This window comes from Garra rufa, chromosome 5, assembly GCF_049309525.1.
Source record: "Garra rufa chromosome 5, GarRuf1.0, whole genome shotgun sequence".
NCBI classification, from domain to species: domain Eukaryota; kingdom Metazoa; phylum Chordata; class Actinopteri; order Cypriniformes; family Cyprinidae; genus Garra; species Garra rufa.
The window spans coordinates 52,174,936-52,201,635 of NC_133365.1; the positions used below are offsets into that span (position 1 = coordinate 52,174,936).

The 26,700-nt window shown below is 34.7% G+C and overlaps 3 protein-coding genes across 3 annotated transcripts in view; 1 reads left to right on the forward strand and 2 right to left on the reverse strand.

The window, feature by feature from the left end:
- The window catches only part of angptl2a (angiopoietin-like 2a), a 19,852-nt gene extending 4,666 nt beyond the window's left edge, over positions 1–15,186 (reverse strand). The window contains exons 1-3 of the mRNA XM_073839802.1: positions 14,770–15,186; positions 7,868–8,879; positions 650–843 (exon numbers count right to left, since the gene is read on the reverse strand). Coding sequence (XP_073695903.1) covers positions 650–843; positions 7,868–8,855 — 1,182 coding nt within the window. The 5' untranslated portion in view covers positions 8,856–8,879; positions 14,770–15,186. The remainder of the gene's footprint in view (positions 1–649; positions 844–7,867; positions 8,880–14,769) is intronic.
- Positions 1–26,700, reverse strand: part of LOC141335365 (target of rapamycin complex 2 subunit MAPKAP1-like) — a 575,213-nt gene that overhangs the window by 328,473 nt on the left and 220,040 nt on the right.
- Positions 1–26,700, forward strand: part of LOC141335362 (ras-specific guanine nucleotide-releasing factor RalGPS1) — a 178,172-nt gene that overhangs the window by 89,429 nt on the left and 62,043 nt on the right. The window lies entirely within an intron of this gene.

Genomic DNA, 26,700 nt, shown 5'->3' on the forward strand with positions numbered 1-26,700 from the left:
GTTATTTTCCAGTTTAATAATCTGAAACTGCTTTGAAACAATCTGTACAATAAAGCATTGTAGAAATAAATGTGACTTGACTAAGAGATGCTATTGGGTGGAGCTTAATTTGTATACTGAACCTAGAATATTTGTTTACACTGCAAAAAATGCTTTTCTATCTTAGATTTTTTGTCTTGTTTCCAGCCAAAATATCTAAAAATTCTTAAATCGAGAAGAATTTTCTAGATGAGTAAAAATTATTGTCTAGTTTTCAGAAAAAAAGGTCAAAATTGAATGCATTTTTGCTTGAAACAAGCAAAATAATCTGCCAATGGGGTAAGAAAAATAATCTTGTTTTCTGTTTGAAATAAGATTTTTTTTCTCACCCCGTTGGCAGATTATTTTGCTTGTTCTAAGCAAAAACTCACTTAATTTTGACTATTTTTTTCTGAAAAAAAGAAAATAATTTTTACTTGTCTAGAAAATCCTTCTTGATTTAAGAATTTTTAGATATTTTGGATGGAAACAAGACGAAAAATCTAAGCTAGAAAAGAATTTTTTGCAGTGTACAAACATGTTATGTAACTTTAGACATTAAAGTTAGACTGAATATTTTGTCGACCCCATCACGTTACTTCAAAAATCTGCACATAAACTATGTTCTGACCTTATACGTCTCCCAGTTTCGGAAGAAGTTGACCGATCCGTCCATGCGTCGCTGTATGACGGTCCAGCCGCCAGGGTCATGTCTCTGGTCACACCAGACCTGCATCAGTTTGTTGGTGTTTTCCGGCTTCAGCAGATACATAGCGCTGTTGGCGTGTCCTTCCTCTAGAGCCTGTAAGCAGTCTTTGAACGGCCCTGTTTGGAAAGCAAGTAAATGCAATATTAAATGCACGGTTTTGTCTCTGAATTTAATGTCCAAATCAAATCAGATGCGCTTCACAGCTGCTTTAGATTATATATGGACTTCACCATCAATCCAGCTGTTTTTTGGATATCTGATTAGGTTTGCTTTTCTAAAAGAACAGAATTGCGAAAGAGAGTCATCATTTATTGATAAACGATGCCTGGCCAGGACCTCCAGGAGCTTGTTTTCTTGTGTGTGTTGTTATGCCTGTTGAGTTTGATGCATCCCAACAGTGTTGTGGCTAGGTGTAAAAAATGCAAATTTACTACACATAATGAATGCATGAGCCCTTATAGTAGTCATGCCATTTTTGTCCCCACTGACCTTAAGACATGCAACCGTTGTAGCGGAGATGTTATTTTCTCAACTGGGCTCACAAGTTTCCAGCAGCACTTTTGAGGCAATGCTGTTTTCATTATGACTGCATGTTCTCCACACCTTTATGAGCAACATATAAACTGCCTTAAAGAGATGGAAAACCATGTAGGAAATTAACACGCTGGCCTTGCTACTGACTAAAGCTATCCTGCCTTGAGCATCCCTGTAAACGAGTCTAATGAGTTTGCAAACTTCAGTCCAAGAGCCAAATCACACCTCCGTTCTCAGACGGGATCCTTCAGGTTATTGTTTCCATATTGTCTGGCTTCTTTAGAGTGATTCTGCCAAAGGTCTGAATGTTAACGGTACAATTTTTCAATTTGGAAACTAATGAATTTGGTGGAAGATTTTCGGATGAGGGCGTCTGTTGAAATAAGTTCACACCATTTGCTGTCTCTTAGAAACGGACATGATTGCATTCAGATTTACACAAAGAGGCTTGTTTTAGTAGGTTTAACATTCTGATACTAGTGAGTACCAGCTGGGTGTCTGCTTTTCCAGGGTAATTTATGCAACAAGTAGCTGTGAGAAATGTTTTAAAATAGATTAAAGGAATAGTTCATCCAAAAATGAAAATCTGCTAAACATGTCCTCACCCCCAGGCCGTACAAGAAATGTAGCATTCCATCACTTGTTCACCAATGGATCCTTTGTGGTGAATGGGTGCCGTCAGAATAAGAGTCCAAACAGCTGATTAAAAACATCACAATAATCCACAAGTAATCCACACCACTCCAGTCCATCCAGTAACATCTTGTGAAGCGAAAAGGTGCATGTTTGTAAGAAGCAAATCCTTCATTAAGGCATTTTTACTGTGAAATGTTGCTTAAAATGAGTCCTCCAGTTTTCTCCAGTTAAAAAGTCTGTCTATTGTTGTCCTTTTATGCCAAAAATCCACCAACATATTTGTTTTGAACTGTTTTGGCTTGTAAACAGTGCTTGATCTGTGCATATTTCTCTCCTGATTCAAACGAGATAAATTTAATAAAACTATATTTTATTAAAAAAACATCTTTATGGATTTGTTTTCAGCTTTTTTTGTCTTCTGAAGATGTTAATTGATGGACTGGAGTTGTTTGGATTACTTGTGATTTACTGTGATGCTTTTATCAGCTGTTTGGACTCTCATTCTGACGGCACCCATTCACTGCAGAGAATCCATTGCCAAGCAAGTGATGTAATGCTATATTTCTCCAAATCTGATGAAGAAACACACTCATTTGCATCTTGTATAGTCTGAGGGTGATTACATTTTAAGCAAATTTTCATTTTTGGAGTTTACTTCATCAGTAAAGGGTCGGGCCAAATTTATATCATACCTATTTTGAACATTATCTCACTCTAATAAAGTTACTCGATTATAGCGAGACATTCATCCACAGGTCAGCCGCTTTCCGAGAACATTCATTGAAGTTCTGTCTCAAATTATCTTCCACCTTTTGTCACGCTTGTTGATTTTCCCTCAAATGCTAATACAATGGAATCTCTTCAGACGAATCTGATTCGTCTCAGTTTTTGTTCTGATTAGTCTCGGCCTTTTCGGCAACTGCTGTTTTTGACATTTCGTTTCAGATTAGTAGTTTTCTTGCTGTCTGCTGCTGAATAATCAAGTATTAGGATCTCCAAAGGCTACGACTGGAATCAATCTGCTTGTGAACAGATCGTTTTCCAGACTATGAATGAGCAAGAGCCTTCTCGTCTAATGAGTAAGAGTTACTCACAGTCTGCTCTGAAATCAGTCGTCTCTTTTTGGAACGACCTTCTGGATTACGTAAACGTTTTAGACGATTGTTCATCAGTCCTTTGCTCCATTTTATGTATAATATAATATATTTTCAGAGAAATCTGTTATGCAAGATCTCATTTTTAATAATATAATAAAACAAGCTTTTTAGGGTATAACTACATTTTATATGTGACCACAAAACCAGTAGCACTGGCAATAGCCAAAAATACATTGGTCAATTGGTCAAGGGAATCTATTTTTCTTTTATGCCAAAGATCATTAGAATATTAAATAAAGATGATGTTTCATGAACATATTTAGTAAATTTCTGTAAATACATTAAATCAAAACCTAATTTTTGTTTAGTAATATGCATTTCTAAGAACTTAATTTGGACAACTTTTAAGGCAATTTTCTCAATAATTTGATTCCAGATATTCAAATAGTTGTATCTCGCCCAAATACTATCCTTATTTGTTCAGCTTTAAGATGATATATAAATCTCAATTTTGAAAAAATTGACACTTATGACTGGTTTTGTGTTCCAGGGTCACATATATACATTTTTGCACCACAGCTGATTATCAGACTAGTTTTGATCCACCAGAATAATTTGCATTGAAAGTTTTATCAACCTCAAATGTTTTCATATGCTATACTGAATAAAACCATCTGATAAATGTCTAATGTTTTACATTTATGCACTTAGCAGCTGTTTTTATCCAAAGTGACTTAGAAATTATATGAGATTTATGTTTGCGGGTCTAAACGGCAAAAGACATTGCCAACTCATTTGGTGCATGTGGAAACTAAGACTAAATGTGTTGTGCATATGATAAAGTAGCAAGTATTTTCAAAGTTGTTTTACTCGTGTCGCGTGGGATATTTGTTAGAAGTGTGCCGTCAACCAACGCATTGCATGTTGATGTTGTTAAGTGTGCATGAATCTGTTGAAACAAAGCACATTAGCACATTACAGTTGTTTTTTGTGGGCGAAAACTTGCTAATAACTTCCAGAGGCGTGATTTAATGGCATGTTATGAGGAAAACAGGGTGACAGGATGGATTTACAGAAGACCGCAGTGGATATAGTATGGAAGCTTACTTTTGCCATGCATAAAAATCTAAAAAAAAAAAATTGTTACAATTTATATCTGACAATTCTGACATTTTTTTTCTCTGAATTTTGAGCTTTCTTATCACGGAATGCAAACTAAAAAATCTTTTTTTTTTCTTGTAATTGCCAGGTTCATAATCACCTTTTTTAACCCATGGCAGAAACAAGCTTCTGCAAAAAATGGTTTTCTTACTTGGATTTTTTGTCTTGTTTCCAGCCAAAATATCTGAAAATTCTCAAATCAAGATGGATTTTCTAGACGAGTAAAAATTATTTTCTTGTTTTCAGAAAAAAACAAGCCAAAATTAAGTGATTTTTTGCTTAGAACAAGAAAAATAATCAGCCAATGGGGTAAGAAAAAAAAATCTCATTTCAAACAGAAAACAAGATTATTTTTCTTACCCCATTGGCAGATTATTTTGCTTGTTTCAACCAAAAACACACCTAATTTTGACTTGTTTTTTCTGAAAACAAGACAATAATTTTTACTCGTGTAGAAAATCCTTCTTGATTTAAGATTTTTTAGATATTTTGGCTGGAAGCAAGACAAAAAAAAAAACATTTTTTGCAGTGCATAATATACCATGCATGTGTGTTTTGGTTTTGTGAAGATGATTTCAGGAAAGTATGAATTGATTTATAAACAGTCACCCCATTATTTATGTTCCTACATTGCATTTCATTTCTACAGCCACATTTGAGCATCTTAAGGGCAAACAATCTTCAGTTACCACAAAGAAATTGCCCTATAGCAGAATAGTAAACAACACTTCAACAGACCTCTTCCATCAAACCACAGATTCCTCTGTAAAAGTTTGCTAAATGCCGTCTGGAATCCCCAAATTAAGGACTTTAAAGTGCTTTATGTCTTGTAGGGTTTTCCTCCTAAGATTAATGTGCACTCTTAGTTCGGAAGATGCTTTGCCAAATTATTGTGTTGTAATGGGACAGAAGCCAAGCTCTCTGAGCGGGGAAATCCACGTGTTGCCTGTGTAGCTGAACTTTTTAGGCTGTTTTCTTTGGAAGCACTGATATAACCAAACCACTTAGGCGTATCCGTACTTATTTTATCATACTCAGTGTGCAAAAGACAATTAACCTTGTAAATCTGCGAAAACTCTGCAAGAAAAGGAAGGTCCCTGGCAGCGTAATGTTTAGATGTTTTTCATTACTCAAGATGATCCTTTTGCGTGTACGTAATGTTTTGCAGAAGCGTGCATTTTGGAGACTTGCGTCATAATTTTGTAAGGAAATGTTTTCTTTAATGTTTTCTGTAATTTAGGGAGTGCTAAACACTCTTTAAGTACTGTAACTATATGCTTAGCATACATTGTCCTTCCAAGTTTGGAAATGAGCCAAATCCATTTTAAAAAAGTACAAGCATAAATCTTTGTCAGTTCATGGAATAAATAGATTACTTAGAGTTATCATTGCAACAATGCTTTACAAATTGTGCATGACAGATTATTGATTGATTGGCAATTACATTTTGTGCACTGACTAATTAAACACTGTTTAAAAATTCAGTCTTGAAAACAAGCCGCTTAAACAAGCATTTAGATGGTTTGTTGGTCTGGTTTTAGATGGTCTTAGCTGGTTTAGCTTTGAAGCCACCTCCCAGAAAACCAGCTAAAACTAGTGTAGAATGGTTTAAGATTATTTATTTATGTATTTATATAAGATTTATTTTAGCAGAGTTTCAAATCTTTCTAAATTCTGGATTCATAATTTTTAAAAATGTTTTTAAAAGTTAGTTTTTAAAGTTTGTGCTGTAACTTATCAAAGCAAAGTCATCACAGAATGAGGATTTATGCTAATATTGTTTAAAAAAAAACACTTTTTACAATTTTACAATTGGAGATTTTTTTTTTTGTCATCATTTATACGCCCTCATATCATTTCAACAGTTTGAAAAATAGTTTTTGCCCATATAATGAAAACCAGTGGGTTCAAAACAATTTATCCCCCACTGACTTGCATTTTATGGACAAAAGAAATCCCACATTGTATAAAATATCTTTTTTTTTCCCACATAAGAAAGTCATATGGGTTTGGTTTAGCACATGGCATTAAAAGCATAGTTGACCAAAAAATGAACATTTTCACCATTTACTCGCCCTCATGTTATTCCAAACCCTTAAGACTTTGGTTAATCTTCAAAACACAGAGATAATCACTTCATATGATGAACAGTATTTAATTTTATTTTATTTAGGCATGCATGTTCAAGCTTCCATCTTTACCATATGTGATGTGCGTGTGTGTTTTTTATAAAAGCCTAGAATTAAATCTGTTCATTATATAAAGCAATCGTATCTCTTCACAAGACTTAGATTATACAACTCAAAGATTTGTTTTATAATGCCTTTTGGATCTTCAAGTTTTGGTTATCTGGAATTTCAATTGAATTATGCATCCTTAGGGACTTTTTGTCTTTTTTTATATATAAATCATTATGGCTGTGTTAATGCAAAACAGCAGAAATTTTGTAATAATGTGTATTTGTGTTTCAAAAATATCCAAAATGCATGTTTTACTTTTATTTAGTACTGACTTGAATAATATATTTATGTTTACATCTAGTCCACAAGAGAAAATAATAGTTGAATTTATGAAATTTATCCTGTTCAAAAGTTTACATAGGCTTGATTCTTAATACTGTTTTGCTACATGAATGATCCACAGCTGTGTTTATTTATTTATTTATTTATTTTTGTTTAGTGATAGTTGTTCATGAGTCCCTTGTTTGTCCTGAACAGTTAAACCACCAGAAAAATCCTTCAGGTCCTACAAATTCTTTGGTTTTTCAGCATTTTTATGTATTTGAACCCTTTCCAACAATGATTGTATGATTTTGAGATCCATCTTTTCACACTGAGGACAACTGAGGGACTCATGTGCAACTATTACAGAAGGTTCAAACACTCACTGATGCTCCAGAAGGAAAAACAATGCATTAAGAGTCAAGGGTTTAAGCTTTTGGAATTTGAAGGTCAGGGTAAATTTAACTTGTTTTGTCTTCTGGGAAACATGTTAGTATCTTCTATAGGTTCTGAAGGGCAGTACTACATGGAACAAAAAATTATATTTAGGCAAAATAATAAAAATGTACACATTCTGTTCAAAAGTTTTCTCCCTCTGGCTCTTAATGTACTGTTTTTCCTTCTGAAACATCAGTGAGTGTTTGAAGCTTCTGTAATAGTTGCATATGAGTCCCTCAGTTGTCCTCAGTGTGAAAAGAGATGAATCTCAAAATCATACAGTCATTGTTGGAAAGAGTTCAAATACACAAAAATGCTGAAAAACCAAAGAATGTTGAGATCTGAAGGATTTTTCTGACAAACAGCAGGCAGTTGGACTGTTCAGGACAAACAAGGGACTCATGAACAGCTATTACTAAACAAACAACAAAACAAAACAGTTGTGGATCATTCAGGTAACAACAGTATTAAGAATCAAATATATTTAAACTTTTAAACGGGGTTAATTTTATAAATTCAACTGATATTTTATCTTGTGGACTATGTGTAAATGTCTTATGTGAAATATCTTATTCATGTCAGTATTAAATAAAAAATAACATGCGTTTTGTATGATTCCTCTTATTTTGATTTTTTTAACATTTTTTAACATATTGATGTTCTAGGGTTAAAACTATCACTGATGTTTCAAATACTATCCAAAGTCGTATGGTTTTGGAACAACACGAGAGTGAGTAAATAATGAGAGAAGTATTGATGATGAAGAGACTCACCTGAAGGTTTATCTGTTGAGAAGCTGTGTGTCTCAGAGGCCACCGTCGGTAAAGCCGGTGGCATTGCTTTGACGTTTTGATCACTCTGGATTTCATTGGTGATCTGGTTGTTGTGGCGGGTGAAGGTCGGTGGGTGGAAAGGCCTGGCAGGGGAATGGTGGACTGGAGGTGGAGGTGGCTGGCGATGTTGTGGAGGCTGCGGTGGCTGTGGGAGAATTGCAGGTGGCTGGTAAGGTCGCGTTTGTCGTACAACACCACCTCCACCTCCAGCACCAATACCAACACCACCACCACCAATGCCAACACCACCACCACCAACGCCACCACCAACAAAGCCTCCTCTCCTGCATTGTTCTTCTAGCTGCACTATAAGCGCACTTTGGTTGCCTGCAAGCGATGCAAGATGCTGGTATTTGTGCTCCAGGTCCCGATAGCGTGCCGTTAACTGCTGCATCTCCGATGTGTGATTTAACACGCGGTTCTCCAGCTGAGAAACCTCAAGTGCATTGTCTCTCTTACGTATGATCTCATGCAGCAGCTGCATATAGAGTTGCGTGACTCGTGCGTTCATGTTGCGCGACTCCTTGCGAAGCAGTTTGACTTCATTGACCACACCGCCGTCCACCTCCACCAGCTGCTGCAGTGTCTCGATCTGCCGCCGCTGCTTGTGGAGCTCTCCGTTCAGCAGTTCTAGCTCCTGTTTGTTCACACGGTTCTCCAGCAGGTCTTCTGGTTCTTTAGAGTTCACGCAGATTGCACCCGTAGTTTTGCGTTGAGGCACGATGAAGGTGTAGGAGCATTTGTCAGGGTCCGAGGCGCTGGGAGGTTCGACGGAGCGTTTGGGGCGACTGGCGTACATGAACTCGCTTTCGAGAATGTCATCTCGGCTTTCGAACTCCTCGGCGAACCCAAGCGAAGCGGAGTCGGGTCTAGGTAGGGTGATGGTCAGCAGGGCCAGAAGAAAGCGCTTCAATGTGAGGAAACTCATGGCTGTCTGAGATGTGTCTCTGTGCTGGAACATGAAAAACACAGTAAAAATGTTGTTTTAGGTTTTAGCACATGATCCTCCACACTGTAAAAAACAATTTTGAGTCAAGTTAAAATAATTTGTTACCCAGCTGCCTTAAAATTTTAAGTTGAATCAACTCAAATATCTAAGTTGTCTTTTAGTACAACTTAACATTTCAGGTTGACTGAACTTTGTTCTGAAAATTTTAAGGCAGCTGGGTAACAAATTATTTTAACTTGACTCAACAAATTGTTTTTTTACAGTGCAGAAATCATTCTAATATGCTGATTTACTGCTCGAGAAACTAATAATTATTATAATTATCAGTGATGATAAACTGTTCGTATTTTTGGTCGAAACCGATACCGTTTGTCCAGAATTATTTGATTAAATATAAAGTTTGAAAAAACAGCATTTGTTTTGCAACATTGTAAATGTCTTTACTGGCAATTTCAATCGAATAAAAACATTAAAGGAGAAAAATTTAAAGATAATTTACTTACCTCTTTGTCATCTAAGAAGTCCATGTCTTTCTTTCTTCAGTCGATAAAAAATAGTTTTTTGAGGAAAACATTTCAAGATTTCTCTCCATATAGTGGACCTCAATGGTGCCGGCGAGTTTGACCTTTCAAAGTGCAGTTTCAATGCAGCTTCAAAGGGCTCTAAACGATCCCAGCTGAAGAAGAAGGGTCTTATCTAGTGAAATGATCGGTCATTTTTTTTTAAAAAAGGACAATTTATTAAATTTTTAACCTCAAATGCTCGTCGTGTCTAGCTCTGCGTGAACTCTTGTGTATCCCGGGTCAAGACAGTTAGGGTATGTCAAAAAACATGTCCCATCTCATGTTCTTTTGCAACTTAATTCATCTTACATCAGTTTTTTAGCATTTTGTTTGTAAAGGGTGTTTGATCTTCTTTGCTTGGTCACTTTGTAAACACTGGGTCGGCACTTCTGCAACGATGTAGGAGGATTTGAAAGTTGTAAATTTAAGATAATGTACAGAAAATTAGATGGGAGTTTTTCGACATACCCTAACTGTCTTGAACCGAAATAGTTCACGCAGAGCTAGACAAGACAAGCATTTGAGGTTAAAAAGTATATAAATTGTCAATTTGTTTAGAAAATGACTGATCGATTTGCTAGATAAGACCCTTCATCCTCAGCTGGGATCGTTTAGAGCCCTTTGAAGCTGCATTTAAACTGCATTTTGGAAGTTCAAACTAGGGGCACCATAGAGGTCCACTCTATGGAGAGAAATCCTGAAATGTTTTCTTAAAAAGGCAGTTTCTTATCAACTGAAGAAAGAAATACATGAACATCTTGGATTGCAGGGTCAACTGGACTTCCCATATAATCTTAAAACAGTTGCCTTATTTAGATGCAATGCAACAGGCAGTGATGCATGTCTGATGAATGTGTTCATACTGTAGAATAATAATTAAAAAGCAGCACTGATGTAACAACCTAAGAACCCTAAGAGTTCCTCTTCATTTGAGTTCCTTTGTTGAATGAAACGTAAATTGACCTAAAAGCCATTAGCTAATGAAACATGTATTAACGTGTTAATAACCTTGGAAGGTCTTTGGTGATTTTCCAAAGAGCTGGTCTGTTTTGCCCTGGTACAGCATCTGTAAGTGGTGATTTAGCAGATGCTTTTATCCAAAGTGAATTACCCTGCACCATTAGAATTACCCAATTCTAGTAGGTTTTGGATTGTGCCTTGCCGGATTTGATGCTTAATCCCTTCCAAATACCTGACTAGGTCTTAAACCATTAAGCTTTACTGTGGCTTTGCTTTATACGCAAGTTTGGCCACACAAGTTTTGTTATAAACGTAAATGTAATTTCATAGAGGTTTTGTTTATTTCTGTTTATTGTGTCATTGATTAAAGGATAAACAGAGAATTGCTTATGATGGATAATGTGGTCCCGTGTTTCCTACACTGTTTTCAGCTACATAATGTCTGGCTCCACAGCAAAACAACTCGTATTTCAGTTGTTTGTATGCCAAATGTACGTAAATATATTAAAACTTAATTTTTGATTAGTATTTTGCATTGCTAGGAACTTAATTTGGACAACTTTAAAGGGTGATTTTTCTTAATATTTAGATTTTTTTTTTTTTTTGCAGCATCAGATTCCAGATTTTCAAATAGTATCTCAGCCAGATATTGTCCTATCCTAACAAACTATACATCAATGGAAAGCTTATTTATTTAGCTTTATAGATGATGTATAAATCTTAATTAAACAAAATTGACCCTTATGACTGGTTTTGTGGTCAAGGGTCAAATGTGGTTTCATTTGTTGTGGTGCTGGAAACCAAATGTCATTTCCTCAAGTGCTGAAAATGCATTACAGCCACAGGAGCCTAATAAGATAAGCTAGTTTTAATTCCTAAACATCACTTTTCTAACATAAGCTGCAAACCCTTATGATGCACACAGACAACATACAGTACAAAACAAAAATGTACAGATAATGTACTCACCCCCTTGTCATCCAAGATGTTCATGTCTTTCTTTCTTGAGGAAAACATTTCAGGATTTTTCTCCAGATAATGGACTTCTATGGTGCCCCCCAAGTTTGAACTTCCAAAATGCAGTTTAAATGCAGCTTCAAAGGGCTCTAAACGATCCCAGCCGAGGAAGAAGTGTCTTATCTAGCAAAACGATCGGTTATTTTCAAAAAATACAAAAATAAAAAATAATAATTATATACTTTTTAACCTCTTGTCTAGCTCCGCATGTATCCTGGAGCATGACAGTTAAGGTATGTTGAAAAACACCCATCTAATTTTCTTCAACTTCTTTTCCAAAATCGTCCTACATCGCTGCAGAAGTACCGACCAAGAGTTCACAAAGTGAACATGCAAAGAAGCTCAAACGCCCTTTACAAAAAAAGCTTGACATGTAATGAACCGGAATACACAGTTCACACAGAGCTACCAAGACGAGCATTTGAGGTTAAAATGTATATAAATTGTCAATTTTTTTTAGAAAGTAGCCAATCGTTTCGCTAGATAAGACCCTTCTTTCTCGGCTGGGATTGTGTAGAGGCATTTAAAGCTGCATTTTGGAAGTTCAAACTCGGGGGGGGACCACAGAAGTCCACTATATGGAGAGAAATCCTGAAGTTTTTTCCTCAAAAAACATAATTTCTTTACGACTGAAGAAAGAAAGACATGAACATCTTGGATGACAACACCGTACATTATCTGTAAATTTTGTTCTGGAAGTGAACTACTTCTTTAAAAGTCTAATCTGAGGTTCACTTGAGTTTTGACATACAGTCATAAGTAATAGATGGCCATGTTTTCAGATTTTGCTACATAAGTGCATGTTTATGCATGTTTGATGTCAGATGTTGTTCTCTAATCTCTCCAGTCATTGAATGACTGAGTCATAGATGTACACCCCAGTGCTGGAATGCGCTAATTCACGAATGGGAAAATCGATCACACGCAGTGCCTGGTGTGGTGTGTTGTGTGTACAGACCGTCTCCCATAGCAACAGACTCAGCGGTCCATGTTTTTCATTGTGTTCATTAGTAAGTAAGAGCTCCTTCCCACTCCTTTCAGGGATTGTTTCAGAAGTAAACATTAAACAGAGAGCTTTGAAACAACAGTCCTGCCGCAGGGAGGTGATGTACTAGGGATTTCTTAATGCATTATTTAATTCCGAAAACCTGTGAAGTTTTTTATTTATTTCTAATATCTGAATGTGTTTTGTGGTTTGAACTGAATGTTCAAACAAACCTTCACAGCTTTGAGTCATCAAAAGAGAATGTATTCCAATCAAGCGGAATATAAACAAGATTGCACAAGGCGCTCAGCAAGGATCTGTAGTCTCATGCTACAACCATGCATGATGAATCATATATTCTTTAAAGAAATTACATAACTGTATTTGTAGAGATGTTTTTGTTGTGCATTGATTTAGGAAACATGTTCACCTTCTGTTAGGTATTAGGATTTTTCCAACCCTGTATTGCATTTATGCATTATGTTTAACCCTTTATGGGATTACCATCCAACTATAAAAAAACCCCCTCAAAGTCTAAGTGGCTTACTAATGCACATTTTACTCTTTGATGCTTATTATTAAATCCTTGCACTTCTATTCTGCTTTATTTATTTTTCAGTTTTGAAATCTAAAGAGTGTTTTGGTGTCATCACCAATAAAGCAGCACATGGATCTGTTTTACTGTAATAAGCGATGCCAGAATCACTTCAATGGAGTCATGCATAAGAAAGCAGCGTTACGTCATTGTTCAGAATTTGAATTCTGACTTCGATTTCATGGATTTAAAATCAGATTAGAATTCAAACATGACTTTAATGATGTCATTATAAGTTCTCTGACTTTCCTGGATGGTTTTCAGTATGCATTAACTGTAACTTTCTTTTTCTGATTTGTGAGCGCTGCTATCCGCTTTGGAAATGCAACTGCAGTCTTAACTCAAACTGAGTTCGAATTTAAACACTAATCCAACTCAAGGGATTCCTGTTATGATGTGGGATGAACCAATTACTCTTGTTTTTATTTCTGTTTGATGACTATTATTGAATTTAAGAATAGATCCATTCAGTAATACAGTTAGTAATACTACAACACTCTTAAAAACGAAAATCTCAAAATAGGATTTTGCAGCAATGCCATAGAAGAACCATTTTGGGTTCCACAAAGAATTTTCAGTGAACATTAATGGTTCTATCAAGAACTTTGAACGTCCATGGAACCTTTAAAATGCAGAAAAGGTTCTTTTGAATTTTTTTATATAAATGTTCTTCAAAATGGTTATTTTTAAGAACTGTTCATTGAAAGGTTCTTTGGGGAACCAATGATTTTTTCTATAGCATCACTGCAAAAAAACAACATTTTGAAACAAGTGTTTCTTTATGTGAAGAACATTTTCTATAAAGAACCTTTTGTGCAATGGAAAGGTTCTTGATTGAACCATCGATGCAAATTAAGAACCTTTATTTTTAAGAGTTAATGACAGACAAGTACCAAAGACAATAGATTTTAGAATCAGTAATGAATCATTTGCATTCATTGTTCTCTAAGAGCTTAGAAGAACATTCCCTACAGATGCAGCAAATGCCAAAAATGATCTTTGTCCGATTTTATGGTTGAGTTTATGTCATAAACTCTTGTTGAAACTAAATATACTGTCCTGACCTCAAATTCTCCAGTACTTGAATGCGTGATGTGAAGTTCAGGCAGTAATTGTTTCTGTGGAAAGTGTGATTGCATCCGCATGCTAGAGGATCATTACTGCTATTACAACATCATCATGCTGAACATTTCTCACTTGCGTATTTGTTTGTACCAGGTACAACATGTTGTGATGAGAGTTTTGTGCATCTTTCTGCTTTTTAAATATTTACATTTTTGCATTTGACAAATGCTTTATGCAAAGCAACTTACAATGCATTCAAGGTTTACATTTGATCAGTTCATGCATTCCCTGGGAATCAAACCCATGACCTTGGTGTTAATACACTGTGCAGTAAAAGTAATTTTTGTTGTACTTATAGTTAGTTTTTAAAATTTTTAATCAAAAAATACAATGCAAAAAAATAAATTGCTTGTGATTTGAACACCTGCTACATGAATAAATGTAATTGTTCTTTAAAAGTAATGTGGAATCAGGCATCTAAAAAAAAATCAGGTCTGACAAAGTAATGAAAATAAATAAAATGTCATGCAAAGTCACATTTCTGCACTGAAATCCTGGAAATGCAGAATATGTTTTGAAATCTTTTCATTGGATGATTTATGTACCAGTCTGTTCATTAGTAAAGTGTTAAATCACATTATGAAGCTGAAAGCCGGAGAACATGATTCATGACTTTGTCACGTTTGTAATCAAACAAACAGCTCTTACCAGGAAAGTGTGCTGATCTTCCCGGCTCTTTCTGTCTTTCTCTTTGCTTTATCCTTCTAATCTCTCTCCAGGCAGGTTGGATGTTGTCGTCCCTGAAGTGAAAGTCATCACCGATCCACCACTGTCCTTTCTGTCCTATTCTGTCCCTCTTTCTTGTTGTCCGTCTTTCTTGTGTCTCCTGTCATAGGATGATGGGTGACAGTCTCATTTTGTGTCCTTGTGTCCTTAACTGTTCTTTAAGTGTGGTTCGAGTTCAGTCCTTTTGTCTCAGCATGTGTCTGCATGTCCTGCTAGAGTCTGTGTCCAAATGATCCTCCTGCTGCTCGCTGTTAAATGTTCACTTTGAGTGACACATTGATTTAGAGAGAGACGTCCTTAACTTCCACTCATCACCACTGAGCACAGGGAACAGTCTGTTGTGTTTCTTTCTCTCTCTCTCTCTCTCTCTCTCTCTCTCTCTCTCTCTCTCTCTCTCTCTCTCTCTCTCTCTCTCTCTCTCTCTCTCTCTCTCTCTCTCTCTCTCTCTCTCTCTCTCTCTCTCTCTCTCTCTCTCTCTCTCTCTACCTAGTTTGTGGTAATAGTGTTGTTTTAGTTTGGCCCCGCCCCTTTCCCCTCCCCCTGGCACAGAGTTAATGGTCATCACTATTGATACACTCTTAAAATAAAGGTTGTTTAATGGCATTGGATAAAAGGATATTTAGATAATTAAAATGTTCTTTATGGTTCTTTTAAGATATGTTCACTGAAAGTTTCTTTTTTGGAACCAAAAAAATGTTTTGTCATTCTCGCAAAAAAAAAAAAAACAACTTTTATTTTTGGAAAAAGTAAACCATTAAACGCTTTTCATTCACACACAATTGCGTGTGAGTTTGTAAAGAGGCACATTTAAAACATAAATCATATTTTTAGTGGTGTCTCTTAAGGCATGTTGTTCGTACTTGCTCATACTTGGATAACACTGTACAAAAATAAAACAAAACAAATATTATGAAATGTGTATAAAGTGCACATATTTCTAAAGTGACAGCAGTGGGTAATGTTTTGGCTCTTTGGCCTCTCTTGAGCTCATTGTGTTCTCAAAACATGTTATAAAAAGTCACGTGAGAGCGATGCAGTGCCTCCATGTCACTGCGATTGGCTGATTTCACCTTTAATGTAATGAGAACCTCCTATTTTTTGACCTGAATGGGTCAAACTGGTGGAAATTACACACTAGAAACAGTTTATTTACAACTTACTCACTCAGATTCCATCACTTTCTGACACACCCAAATCTACAGTAAATGAACTTCAAAGGACCTTTAACGGGAAATGATTGAGGTTTTTAGCATTTTTAGCAATAAAAAAAGTCGCATCTGCGGCCTTGACCATCATGTCTGAAAAGACATAAAGTGGCTATTAATGATGCATGTTAATGTATTTTTGTAGTTTGTATTGTTGTAGTTTAAAATAATGTGAAGAATGTTTAAAAATGCATAAACTATATTTGTAAATTGATTTTAACAAATAGTTGGCTGTGATTGTGTGCTGTTGCAATTTTAGATTCTATGTGCATCGCTTGTCGCTTGAAACTTGTCAAGTGGTGATCAACTGCAAATCATCACCTTTTTTATGCTGATATGTCATCCATATAGGCCATTCATGTTATTCAAGCAAGTCTGAGGAGGTTTTATTAAAGGGAATGTCATTTTTTTTTTAGTCTCACATCTGTATGATGCCTAAGACAACAGTGTTTATAAGCACAGCACTGCTTTGTATCCAGATCGAACTACTTTATTGTATTTCTGCTTTTCCATAAGCGCCACCTGCTGTCAAAGAGTGAATTTGCATTTTCATTCAGCCTGTTTGCTGTTTTTTGAGGTAAAAAGTTTATACACCTTTCAGAATCTGTAAAATGTTAATTATTTTACCTAAATAAGAGGGATCATACAAAATGCACGTTATTTTTTATTTAGTACTGACCTGAGTAAGATATTTCACATAAAAGACGTTTGCATATAGTCCACAAGAGAAAATAATAGTTGAATTTATAAAATGACCCCTTTCAAAAGTTTTTCATATGCTTGATTCTTAATACTGTTTTTTATTTTATTTTTCTGTTTGTTTTTGTTTTGTTTGTTTGTCCTGAACAGTTCATCAGTTTCATCAGAAAAATCCTTCAGGTCCCAAAATTTTTTTTTTTTTTTTTTTTTTTTTTTTTGTATTTGAACCAACAATGACTGTATGATTTTGAGATCCATCTTTTCACACTAAGGACAATTGAAGGACTCATATGCAACTTTTATAGGAGATTCAAATGCTCACTGATGCTCCAGGAGGAAAAACAATGCATTAAGAGCCAGGGGTGAAAACTTTTGAACAGAATGAAGATGTGTATATTTTTCTTATTTTGCCTAAATATCGTATTTTTTCATTTAGTACTGCCCTTCAAAAGCTACAAAAGATACTTGCATGTTTCCTAGAAGAAAATTAACTTTACCCTGATCTTCGAATTCAAAAAGTTTTTACCCCCGGCTCTTAATGCATCGTGTTTCCTTCTGGAGCATCAGTGAGTGTTTGAAGCTTCTGTAATAGTTGCATATGAGTCCCTCAGTTGTCCTCAGTGTGAAAAGATGGATCTCAAAAGCATACAGTTCTAGCTGGAAAGGGTTCAAATACACACAAATGCTGAAAAACCAAAGAATTTGTAGGACCTACGGATTTTTTCTGAAGAACAGCAGGCAGTTTAACTGTTCAGGACAAACAAGGGACTCATGAACAACTACCTAAACATGTACAGTAATGCACAAAATGAAGTAGAGGTAAGACGTCATTACTAAAACTGACTTAATGACTTGGTTGGATATCTGTTTGGTGCAGATGGTTGATAATTATCTGAAATTTAGTTTCTGATCCCCATTATATGCTTGTGTTCATGAATACAAGATGTCTAATCACTATTTGGCTGCATATTTAGTTTCATGTCATTGTAAGTTTAGCTGATCTGTTGAGTCCAGTATGTAGAACTTGTTTTAAAAGAACTGGTTTATGGTTCAGACATGATCTCACCCCTCCTGACAGATAGCCTGATTGATAGGACACACAGGTGAGCCAAATAAAAGAGAGGTGATGTACTCTATGTATGTACTGAACTTACAAAGCTCTTCCAAGAGGAGCATGTTACTGTGTTTCAAAGCAATGCCCATGACTGCTTGCGATGTGGTCTTCATTATGTCCGTATTAATACCAAATCTTGTGACTGGCTGTGTCTGCGTCAGCACATTGTTCCTCGCTGCTTGGGATTCCTGGGAAGTGATCAGCAGGAATGCCTGCTTTATCCGAATGTTCATGTGGCTGTAATTGCGCTGCAATTGCACAAAAGAGCAGCAGCTCTCATCATTTTGCATTTCAATGTCATTTATTCCTGTAAAGCTTGTATGTGTCTTGCTTTATTATTTTCTTCAATTTAAAGAGTTTGATGCATTATAATGGATTATTTAACAGATAATATCTGATGTTGATCATAATTGTAATGCATTAGAGTCATTCCATGTCAAATCTACCAAACTTCCCCAACTCCTGAGTAATCCACTATTTTGTTGAGGGAGATCAAAATGGCAATTTTCACCTTAGATTCAGAGTCAAGTTACAGGGGGGTATAAATGACTTCAGAAAGATGCCAACATCATTATCTTATTTTTACACAGAGATTGGTAGCTTTATTAGTAAAATCTGTTGACTTAAGCAATCTTTGTTGCATTATGTACCAATGGTGAATGGCCCCTTTTAGATATTGGGTCTTAACAAACTTTCCTTTTGGCATCTTTATTTTTAATGCCCTACGAGATTCTGTTTCAGAGATATTGGAATTTTAATATGTAAAGCTTTTATATGTCTTGCTGTATTACTTGTCTTTGATTTAAAGAGTTTGATGCATTATAATGGATTATTTAACAGGTCCTTTCTGATGCTGATCATAATTCTAATGCATTAGGGTCATTCCATGTCAAATCTACCAAATTTCAAAAACTTCCCCGACTCAAATTTTTGATTTTGCTAATATTTTTTTCTGAGGAAAGATAGACATGTATAGTGATGAAAGCCAAAATAATATATATCGTTGATGAATATTTACTTGAGTAATCCACTATTTTGTAGTGTATGATCCAATGGTGACCATATAAAAAATGGAAAAAAAAACAGCACTTTTCAGGTTTTTCTCCAAGGTTTGCATGTCTGCAACTCAAGAAGTATTTAAGATATCTTAATGCCCTTTTAGACATTGGGTCTTAACAAACTTTCCTTTTGGCATCTTTATTGTTAATGCCCTATGAGATTTGGTTCCAGAGATATTGGAATTTTAATATGGCTCCAGGATTAAATTTTAAGTGGTCAGTAAAAATAAAGATGCTAAAAGGAAAGTGTGTTAAGACCCAATATTTAAAAAGACATTAATATATATTTAATACTTCTTCATTTACAGTACAGACTTGCAAACTTTGGAGAAAAACTTAAAGTGCTGTTTCCCCATTTTTGAATGGTCACCATTGGCACTTAATGCAACAAAGATTTCTAAAGTCAAAAGATTTTACTAAAACAACTACTAATCTAAAACAAAAATAAGATACTGATGTTGCCATCTTTCAGAAGTCATTTTTACCCCCCTGTAACTTGAATGAATCTAAGGTAAAAATTGCAATTTTGACCACCCTCTACAAAAAAGATGGATTACTCCGTAAATATTCATCAATGACATTTAATATTTTGGCTCTCAGCGCTATACTGCCCTCCAGGCAAGGCAAAGTGCAGTATCTACACATTTGGTCAAAATTGAGTTAAGGCTTAAAATGGACTTTGTGACAACTGTTTTGTCTCGTGGCAAAGTCTCCTGCTTAAATTGTGTCCCGTTTCAGAGATGAGAGATGAGAGTTTCAACATGTTTGACTAGCTGGTGGAAAAACTTTAAAAGCATTTTTCTCAGTTTCAGTTTTGGCGTAGTTACTGCACTTTGCCTTTGGAGGGCAGTATACATGTCTATCTTTCTTCAGAATAAATATGAGCAAAATCAAAAATTAGTTGACACGGAAAGACCCATTATACTGTATGAATGGCAAATTTACAGTTGTTTGCAGTGAGTTAATAAGCTAATATGAATGAAATGGCAAGGGATTTGAATAATGAAACCCCTAAAAAAATTCATATGTTAGAGCTGGTGGTCTGAGTTTTTGGGTGAAGGACCAGAATCATAAGTACAACAAGTGTGTCCAACTGTTTCAACGACCCCTGCGGACAAAAAAAGAGACGGCTAACACAGAAAATGCCCACACACACTCACACACTCTCTCTGCTCACCTGTCAACACAAAGACTTCTTTCTACAAGCTCCTTTTCGAAAGCGACCCTTCAGACCCCTCTTAGCTCTTGTTTACTATCCCTTCAATATATTTTCTCACAAATAAAGCAACATAAAGACACTTTGTGTGTGGAGCAACAAATATTCAAATAGAAAACAACCCAGAAACATAGTAACACTCTGGAAGATTTTGCACGGGTCACATTTTGTTCAGAGAACTCAAAAAAAGGAAGGAGGTTGAATTGGCTGTCATTCTAATTATCTCATTCTGGCTCTATCCGTAACAAGATTACTGACGGACAGGCTGATGGGTGTTACTATTCCCGCTGACTCACTCACTCATTCACTGAGTCCTGCTGTGTGGTCTCTCGCACACTTTCATGTGTCAGTCACTCTATCAATAGCATTTTAAGCCTCAATAAGTGAGATTGCAATCCGCTCGCTGCAACAGTCTGTGATGAAGGAGACAGGGCATGGTATTTTTCAGTGTGAAAAGATTTATGTTGAAGTTTCACGGCTGAGCTAAACTCCTGGGAATCACTTGCAATTTGAACCCGGCTTTACAGCCTGTCCTCGCTTTGTTCGGTGTAAATCTGTTGGTGGAAACAGCAGCACACTGCATGTCTTTAGTAAATCTGCCTCACACTGTTTTGGGCCACACAAAAGGATTGAGTGTCTTTTAAAGGTATAGTTCACATAGAAATGAGAATTTGCTGAATATTTGCTCCCCTCATGCCATCCGAGAGCAGCATTACATCACTTGCTTACCAATGGATGTGAATGGGTGCCGTCAGGATGATCCACAAATAATCCACACCACTTTAGTCAATCAGTTAACATCTTGAGAAGCGAAAAGATGTGTGTTTGTTCGAAACGAATCCATCATTACGACGCCAAATTCAGAGTTTATAATCCATAATAACACAATCTCCAGTGAAACAATACATCTTCTGAATAAACATCAGAATCCAGCCACAAATTTGTTCAGAGCTGTTTTGGAATTTTATTATTATTATTATTTCTAATGGATTTTATTATAGCCAGTTCACACTTTATTTGGAAGACTTTTTTTTTATTGGTAAAATCACATTGATATATGCTTTAATATATAAAGGGTATTACACCATTTGCTCACCAATGAATGTGAATGGGTGCCGTCAGAATGAGAGTCCAAACAGCTGATAAAAACATCACAATAATCCTGAAATAATCCACACCACTCCAGTCCAGCAATGAACATCTTGAGAAGCTTAACTATGTGTGTTTGTGAGAAACTAATCCATCATTAAGATATGCTTATGGCCAAATTTACAGTCCATAATCCATAATAATGCTTCCTCCAGTGAAAAAGTCCATCTTCTGTTGTCTCTCACATCAAAATCCACCCACAACTTTGTTTAGAGCTGTTTTGGCTTGTAAACTTTGCTTGATCTGTGCAGATTTTACTCCTGATTCAGAAGAAATAAAGGAATATTATGGATGGAGGCTGGAAGCAATGGTTAAAAATGTTTTGGATGAATTTGTTTCTTACAAACACGCATCTGTTGGTTTCACAAGATGTTAATTGATGGACTGAAGTGGTGTGGATTATTTAAATGTTTTTTATCAGCTGTTTGGACTCTCATTTTTACGGCACCCATTCACTGCTGAGGATTCATTGGTGAGCAAGTGATGAAGCAATGCTCCATTTTTTCCAAATCTGATGAAAAAACAAACTCGGCTACATCTTGGATGGCCTGAAAGTCAGCCAGTTTTAAATTTTGAGTGGTTTTATTAGGTTTTAATAGGTTAGGAGTTTAGAAAAAAAGTTAATCTCAGTTTTTCATTTTAATAGTTAAATTGAACACAAATATTGACAGTTTTCAAACTTTTTGAAGTGAAGTGACAAAGTGATGTGTAATGTACTGGGACTCGAACCTGTGACCTTTGGGTTAAAACTCAGACTCTCTAACCATTAGGCCACAACTGCCCTAAATGACAAATTCTCTTAAATATGAATATCCTGTTATCAATAAGTTACCCAAAATGTCTTTGAAGCCCAATTTGGTGTTGTTTTTCATTGTTTCAACTCAAAAATCAGATACTAGATAGTTTTCTATAACACAATATGTTACATTTCAAATTTTTATACATTGAAATTGAATGAAGCAAATCGAGCTCCAAAAATAGCAACAAAAAAGTGCAGAATTTAGTTTGGAACATACTTTTTCACTCAGAAATTGCTTGTGAATATTGCAAATAAATTATAATAAGTAACACTGAATTAAACTGAATTAAAAAATTGTGCTTTTTAAGGGAAAAAAAAATGTGCTTCAAATTTATTTACAACTTCGAAAAAATCATTTTTAAATTGTAGTTGACAACTTTTATGGTGTTTTTAAGTCAGTTTTAGAGCTTTCTTTGAACGGAAAAGATTAATGTCTGCAAAACATCTGATCTTGTGTTCCATGGAAGAATCATATAACCATATGCTTGGAATCATAAAGAATCATGAAATCATATGTTTGTAATCACAAATTTCTATTTGGAACAACTTGAGGGAGAGTAAATGATGACGGAACTCATTATTTAGTGCACTGTTTCTTTAAGAGTTGCGTCAACATTATGTAACACACATTCATAATCTAAAATATTTAATGGGATAATTAAAATGGGATAAAAAATAAACAGGAGTTAATTTGTTCCATCTTGGATTGCAAGTCAGAGCGAGTTATAAGGTCTAATTGCACTGTTGAATCATTCACAGCAGGCCAGAAACATATTTGACTCTGGACCACAAAACCAATCATAAGGGTCAATTTTTTGGTAATTGAGATGTATGCATTATCTGAAAGCTGAATAAATAAGCTTTCTATTAATGCATATGGTTAGGATAGGACGATATTTGAAAATCTGGAATCTGAGGGTGCAACAAAAACAAAATAAAGTTGTTTTAAAGCCTAAAGTTGTCCAAATGCAATTCCTGACAATGCATATTACTAATCAAAAATTAAATTTTGATATTTACTTAATATCTAATGATTTTTAGCATAAAAGAAAATCATTTTGACCCATGCAATGTATTTTTGACTATTGCTACAAATATACCCGTGCTACTTAAGACTGCTTTTGTGGACCAGGGTCACATATTAAGAAAGTAAATAGTTGATGTTGCATGCAAAGGAACAGACAGTGCTGTCTTTGCCAAAGCACTGCATTCGTCCATATGTTTTCCTGCTTTCTGTTCCTCTCAGTAATAAATAAGTTTGCACTCAAAGGCAGAAGATCAGGACGTGCTTGTAGCGCAGGCCGTGATGTGAAGCTTAGGCATTGGATTGCGCAGCTTTTCCTTCGATGTTCTGCCGATGGGATCATAATTTGGCAGCAGATGCTGTTTTTAGCCTCAGCTGTAAAACGGGATGAGGTAAGAGCTCAGAATTACAGTAAATCGAGAAACATTTAGGAAATCACACTGAGAGGCGGACATTGTCGTAAAGAAGCGTTTTTTTCTTTTTCCTTTTAACGGTGTGGGCCAGTGTTTCAAAGATTTGTAGTTTAGCCCCTTACCTAACGGGACCTGGTTAATGTTGGTGGTCCATCTGGGGCCACAGGGGTAAAAGGAGAGCTGCTTAATACCCTTTTGAAAAGTCTCACCTCAGTCTCAACTTTGCATCACAGAAATAAATTACATTTTACAATATATTAAAATAGTGAAGGGTTACTTAAAATGGTAATCGTTTTTTAAAATTTTAATTTAATATTTTAATAATTTTAATATTTTTTTTATTTTAATATATTTTTGATTGAATAAATGCAGCCTTGGTGAGCAAAGAAGTCTTCTTTTAAAAACATTCATACAAATTGGCTGAAAATTCAGCTTTGTATCACAGAAATAAATTACATTTTACAATGTATTAAAATAGTAAAGGGTTACTTTAAGTTGTAATAATTTTTCAAAATTTTTACTTATTTTGCTATATTTTTGATTGAATAAATGCAGCCTTGGTGAGCAAAACATACTTATTTTAAAAACATTCTTACAAATGCTTAAAATTCAGCTTTGATCACAGAAATAAATTACATTTTGCAATATATTAAAGTAAATAGTTACTTTAAATGTAATATTTTTTTTAAATGTGACTAATTTTGATTGAATAAATGCAGTCTTGGCAAGTAAAAAAAATACTTTTTAAAAACATTCTTACAAATGCTAAAAAAAAGTCAGCTTTGCATCACATAAATAAATTACATTTTACAATATATTCAAATAGTAAATAGTTACTTTAAGTTGTAATCATTTTTCTAAATTTTACTTATTTTACTATATTTTTGATTGAATAAATGCAGCCTTGCCGAGCAAAAAAGTCTTCTTTTAAAAACTTTCATACAAATTGGCTGAAAATTCAGCTTTGCATCACAGAAATATATTACATTTTACAATATATTCAAATAGAAAATGGTTACTTAAAATGGTAATAATTTTTCTAAATGTTAATCATTTTACTGTATTTTTGATTGAATAAATCCAGCCTTGGCGAGCAAAAAATCCTTATTTTAAAACCATTCTTACCAAATGGCTGAAAATTCAGCTTTGCATCACAGAAATACATTCAAATAGACAATAGTTAGTTAAAATGGTAATAATTTTTTTCAAAATTTTACTTATTTTACTATATTTTTGATTGAATAAATGCAGCATTGGCGAGCAAAAAAATAACCTTCTTTTAAAAACATTTTTACAAATGCTGAAAATTCAGCTTTGCATCACAGAAATAAATTACATTTTACAATATATTAAAATAGTAAAGGGTTACTTAAAATTGTGATAATTTTTCAAAATTTGACTTATTTTACTATATTTTTGATTGAATAAATGCAGCCTTGCCGAGCAAAAAAGTCGTCTTTTAAAAACCTTCGTACAAATTGGCTGAAAATTCAGATTTGCATCACAGAAATATATTAAATTTTACAATATATTCAAACAGAAAATAGTTACTTAAAATGGCAATAATTTTTCTAAATGTTAATTATTTTACTATATTTTTGACTGAATAAATCCAGCTTTGGCAAGCAACAAATCCTTATTTTAAAACCATTCATACAAATGACTGAAAATTCAGCTTTGATCACAGGAATAAATTACATTTGACAATATATTCAAATAGAAAACAGTTGTTTTGAATTGGAATAATATTTCACAATTTTTTGATTTTTTTTTTTTTTACACCTTTTTTTGTTTTACTGTATTTTCATCAAATAAATGCAGCCTTGGTGAACAGATTCATTTAAAGATATATTTTTTGAGCTGTAGTATATCAAAAATAGTTTACATTCTTCAGTAATTGTACAAGTTTTTAATGTGTTCAGTGACCCCATAAGCCATTATTTGTGACGTGCTTCTTCTTTATAAACTGAAGCAAAGAAAGGGGAAGACGTCTGTCATCAGGACACTCTAGAGGAATGTCAGAGCTGAAAGGAAATTCGCCAGGACCTTTATTTTTATAGGACGACCCTTTCCCTGTGACCTGTGATCAAAGACGCTTGTAAAACAGCAGTGTGTACACATACCCTAATGAGTTGCTTTCTGTGTCCATCTCTTTCTCGCGCTCTTTTCATGTTGAAGTTCAGTCTCTTAAAACGCTCAGGCCAGTTACGTTAGTCGTGGCCTTCAACTGGTTAAGTCATACAGAAACTCTAAATTTGCACATTTGGGCTTGAGCATTGTTTGGATGAAGTGGTAGACCGAAATTTACCAACCAGTTCTGCTTTTCTGTTTTGACTCCATTTTTCCTGCATTTTCCACCAAAATAGTGAAAATATAATGAGAGTTTTATATAGCGTTCAAAAGTGAGATGGTCAGTCTTAAATTACAGAGTTTCTCTGCATACAAACCATCCAAGAAAATCAGAAAAGTTCCTGCGTGTCCAGTGGAAATAAATTAAATTAAATTAGACTTTGCAATTATCCATACACAAACATGCCGTGCTCATTTCTCTTTTTCCAAGTCAGTGTAATTTTAACAGAACAGTTTTTGGTAATAGTTTAAATTGATTTTATTTTAGATTTTATTTTAGTTTTAGTAATTTTGCTGTGGGTGAGTGATTTTTTTTAAATAATATTATTATTAGTTTTTTTTTTATTCTTTTTTTTTTTTTACATGTCTGTATAATTTATTATTTGTGACCCTGCACCACAAAGCCAGTCATAAGTGTAAATTTGTCGAAATTGAGATTCTGACGTCATCTGAAAGCTGAGTAAATAAGCTTTCCATTTATATATTGTTTGTTAAAATGGGACAATGTTTGTCTGAGATACAACTATTTGAAAACCTGGAATCTGAGGGTGCAAAAAAAATAAATATTGAGAAAATCACCTTAAATGTTGTCCAAATGAAGTTCTTAGCAATGCATATTACTAATCAAAAATCAAGTTTTTATATATTTATGGTAGAAAATTTACAAAATATCTTCATGGAACATGATCTTTACATAATATGCTAATGATTTTTGGCATAAAAGAAAAATCGGTAATTTTGACCCATACAATGTATTTTTGGCTATTGCTACAAATATACATTTGCTACTTAAGACTGGTTTTAGTGCTTCAGCAAAGTAAACAAAA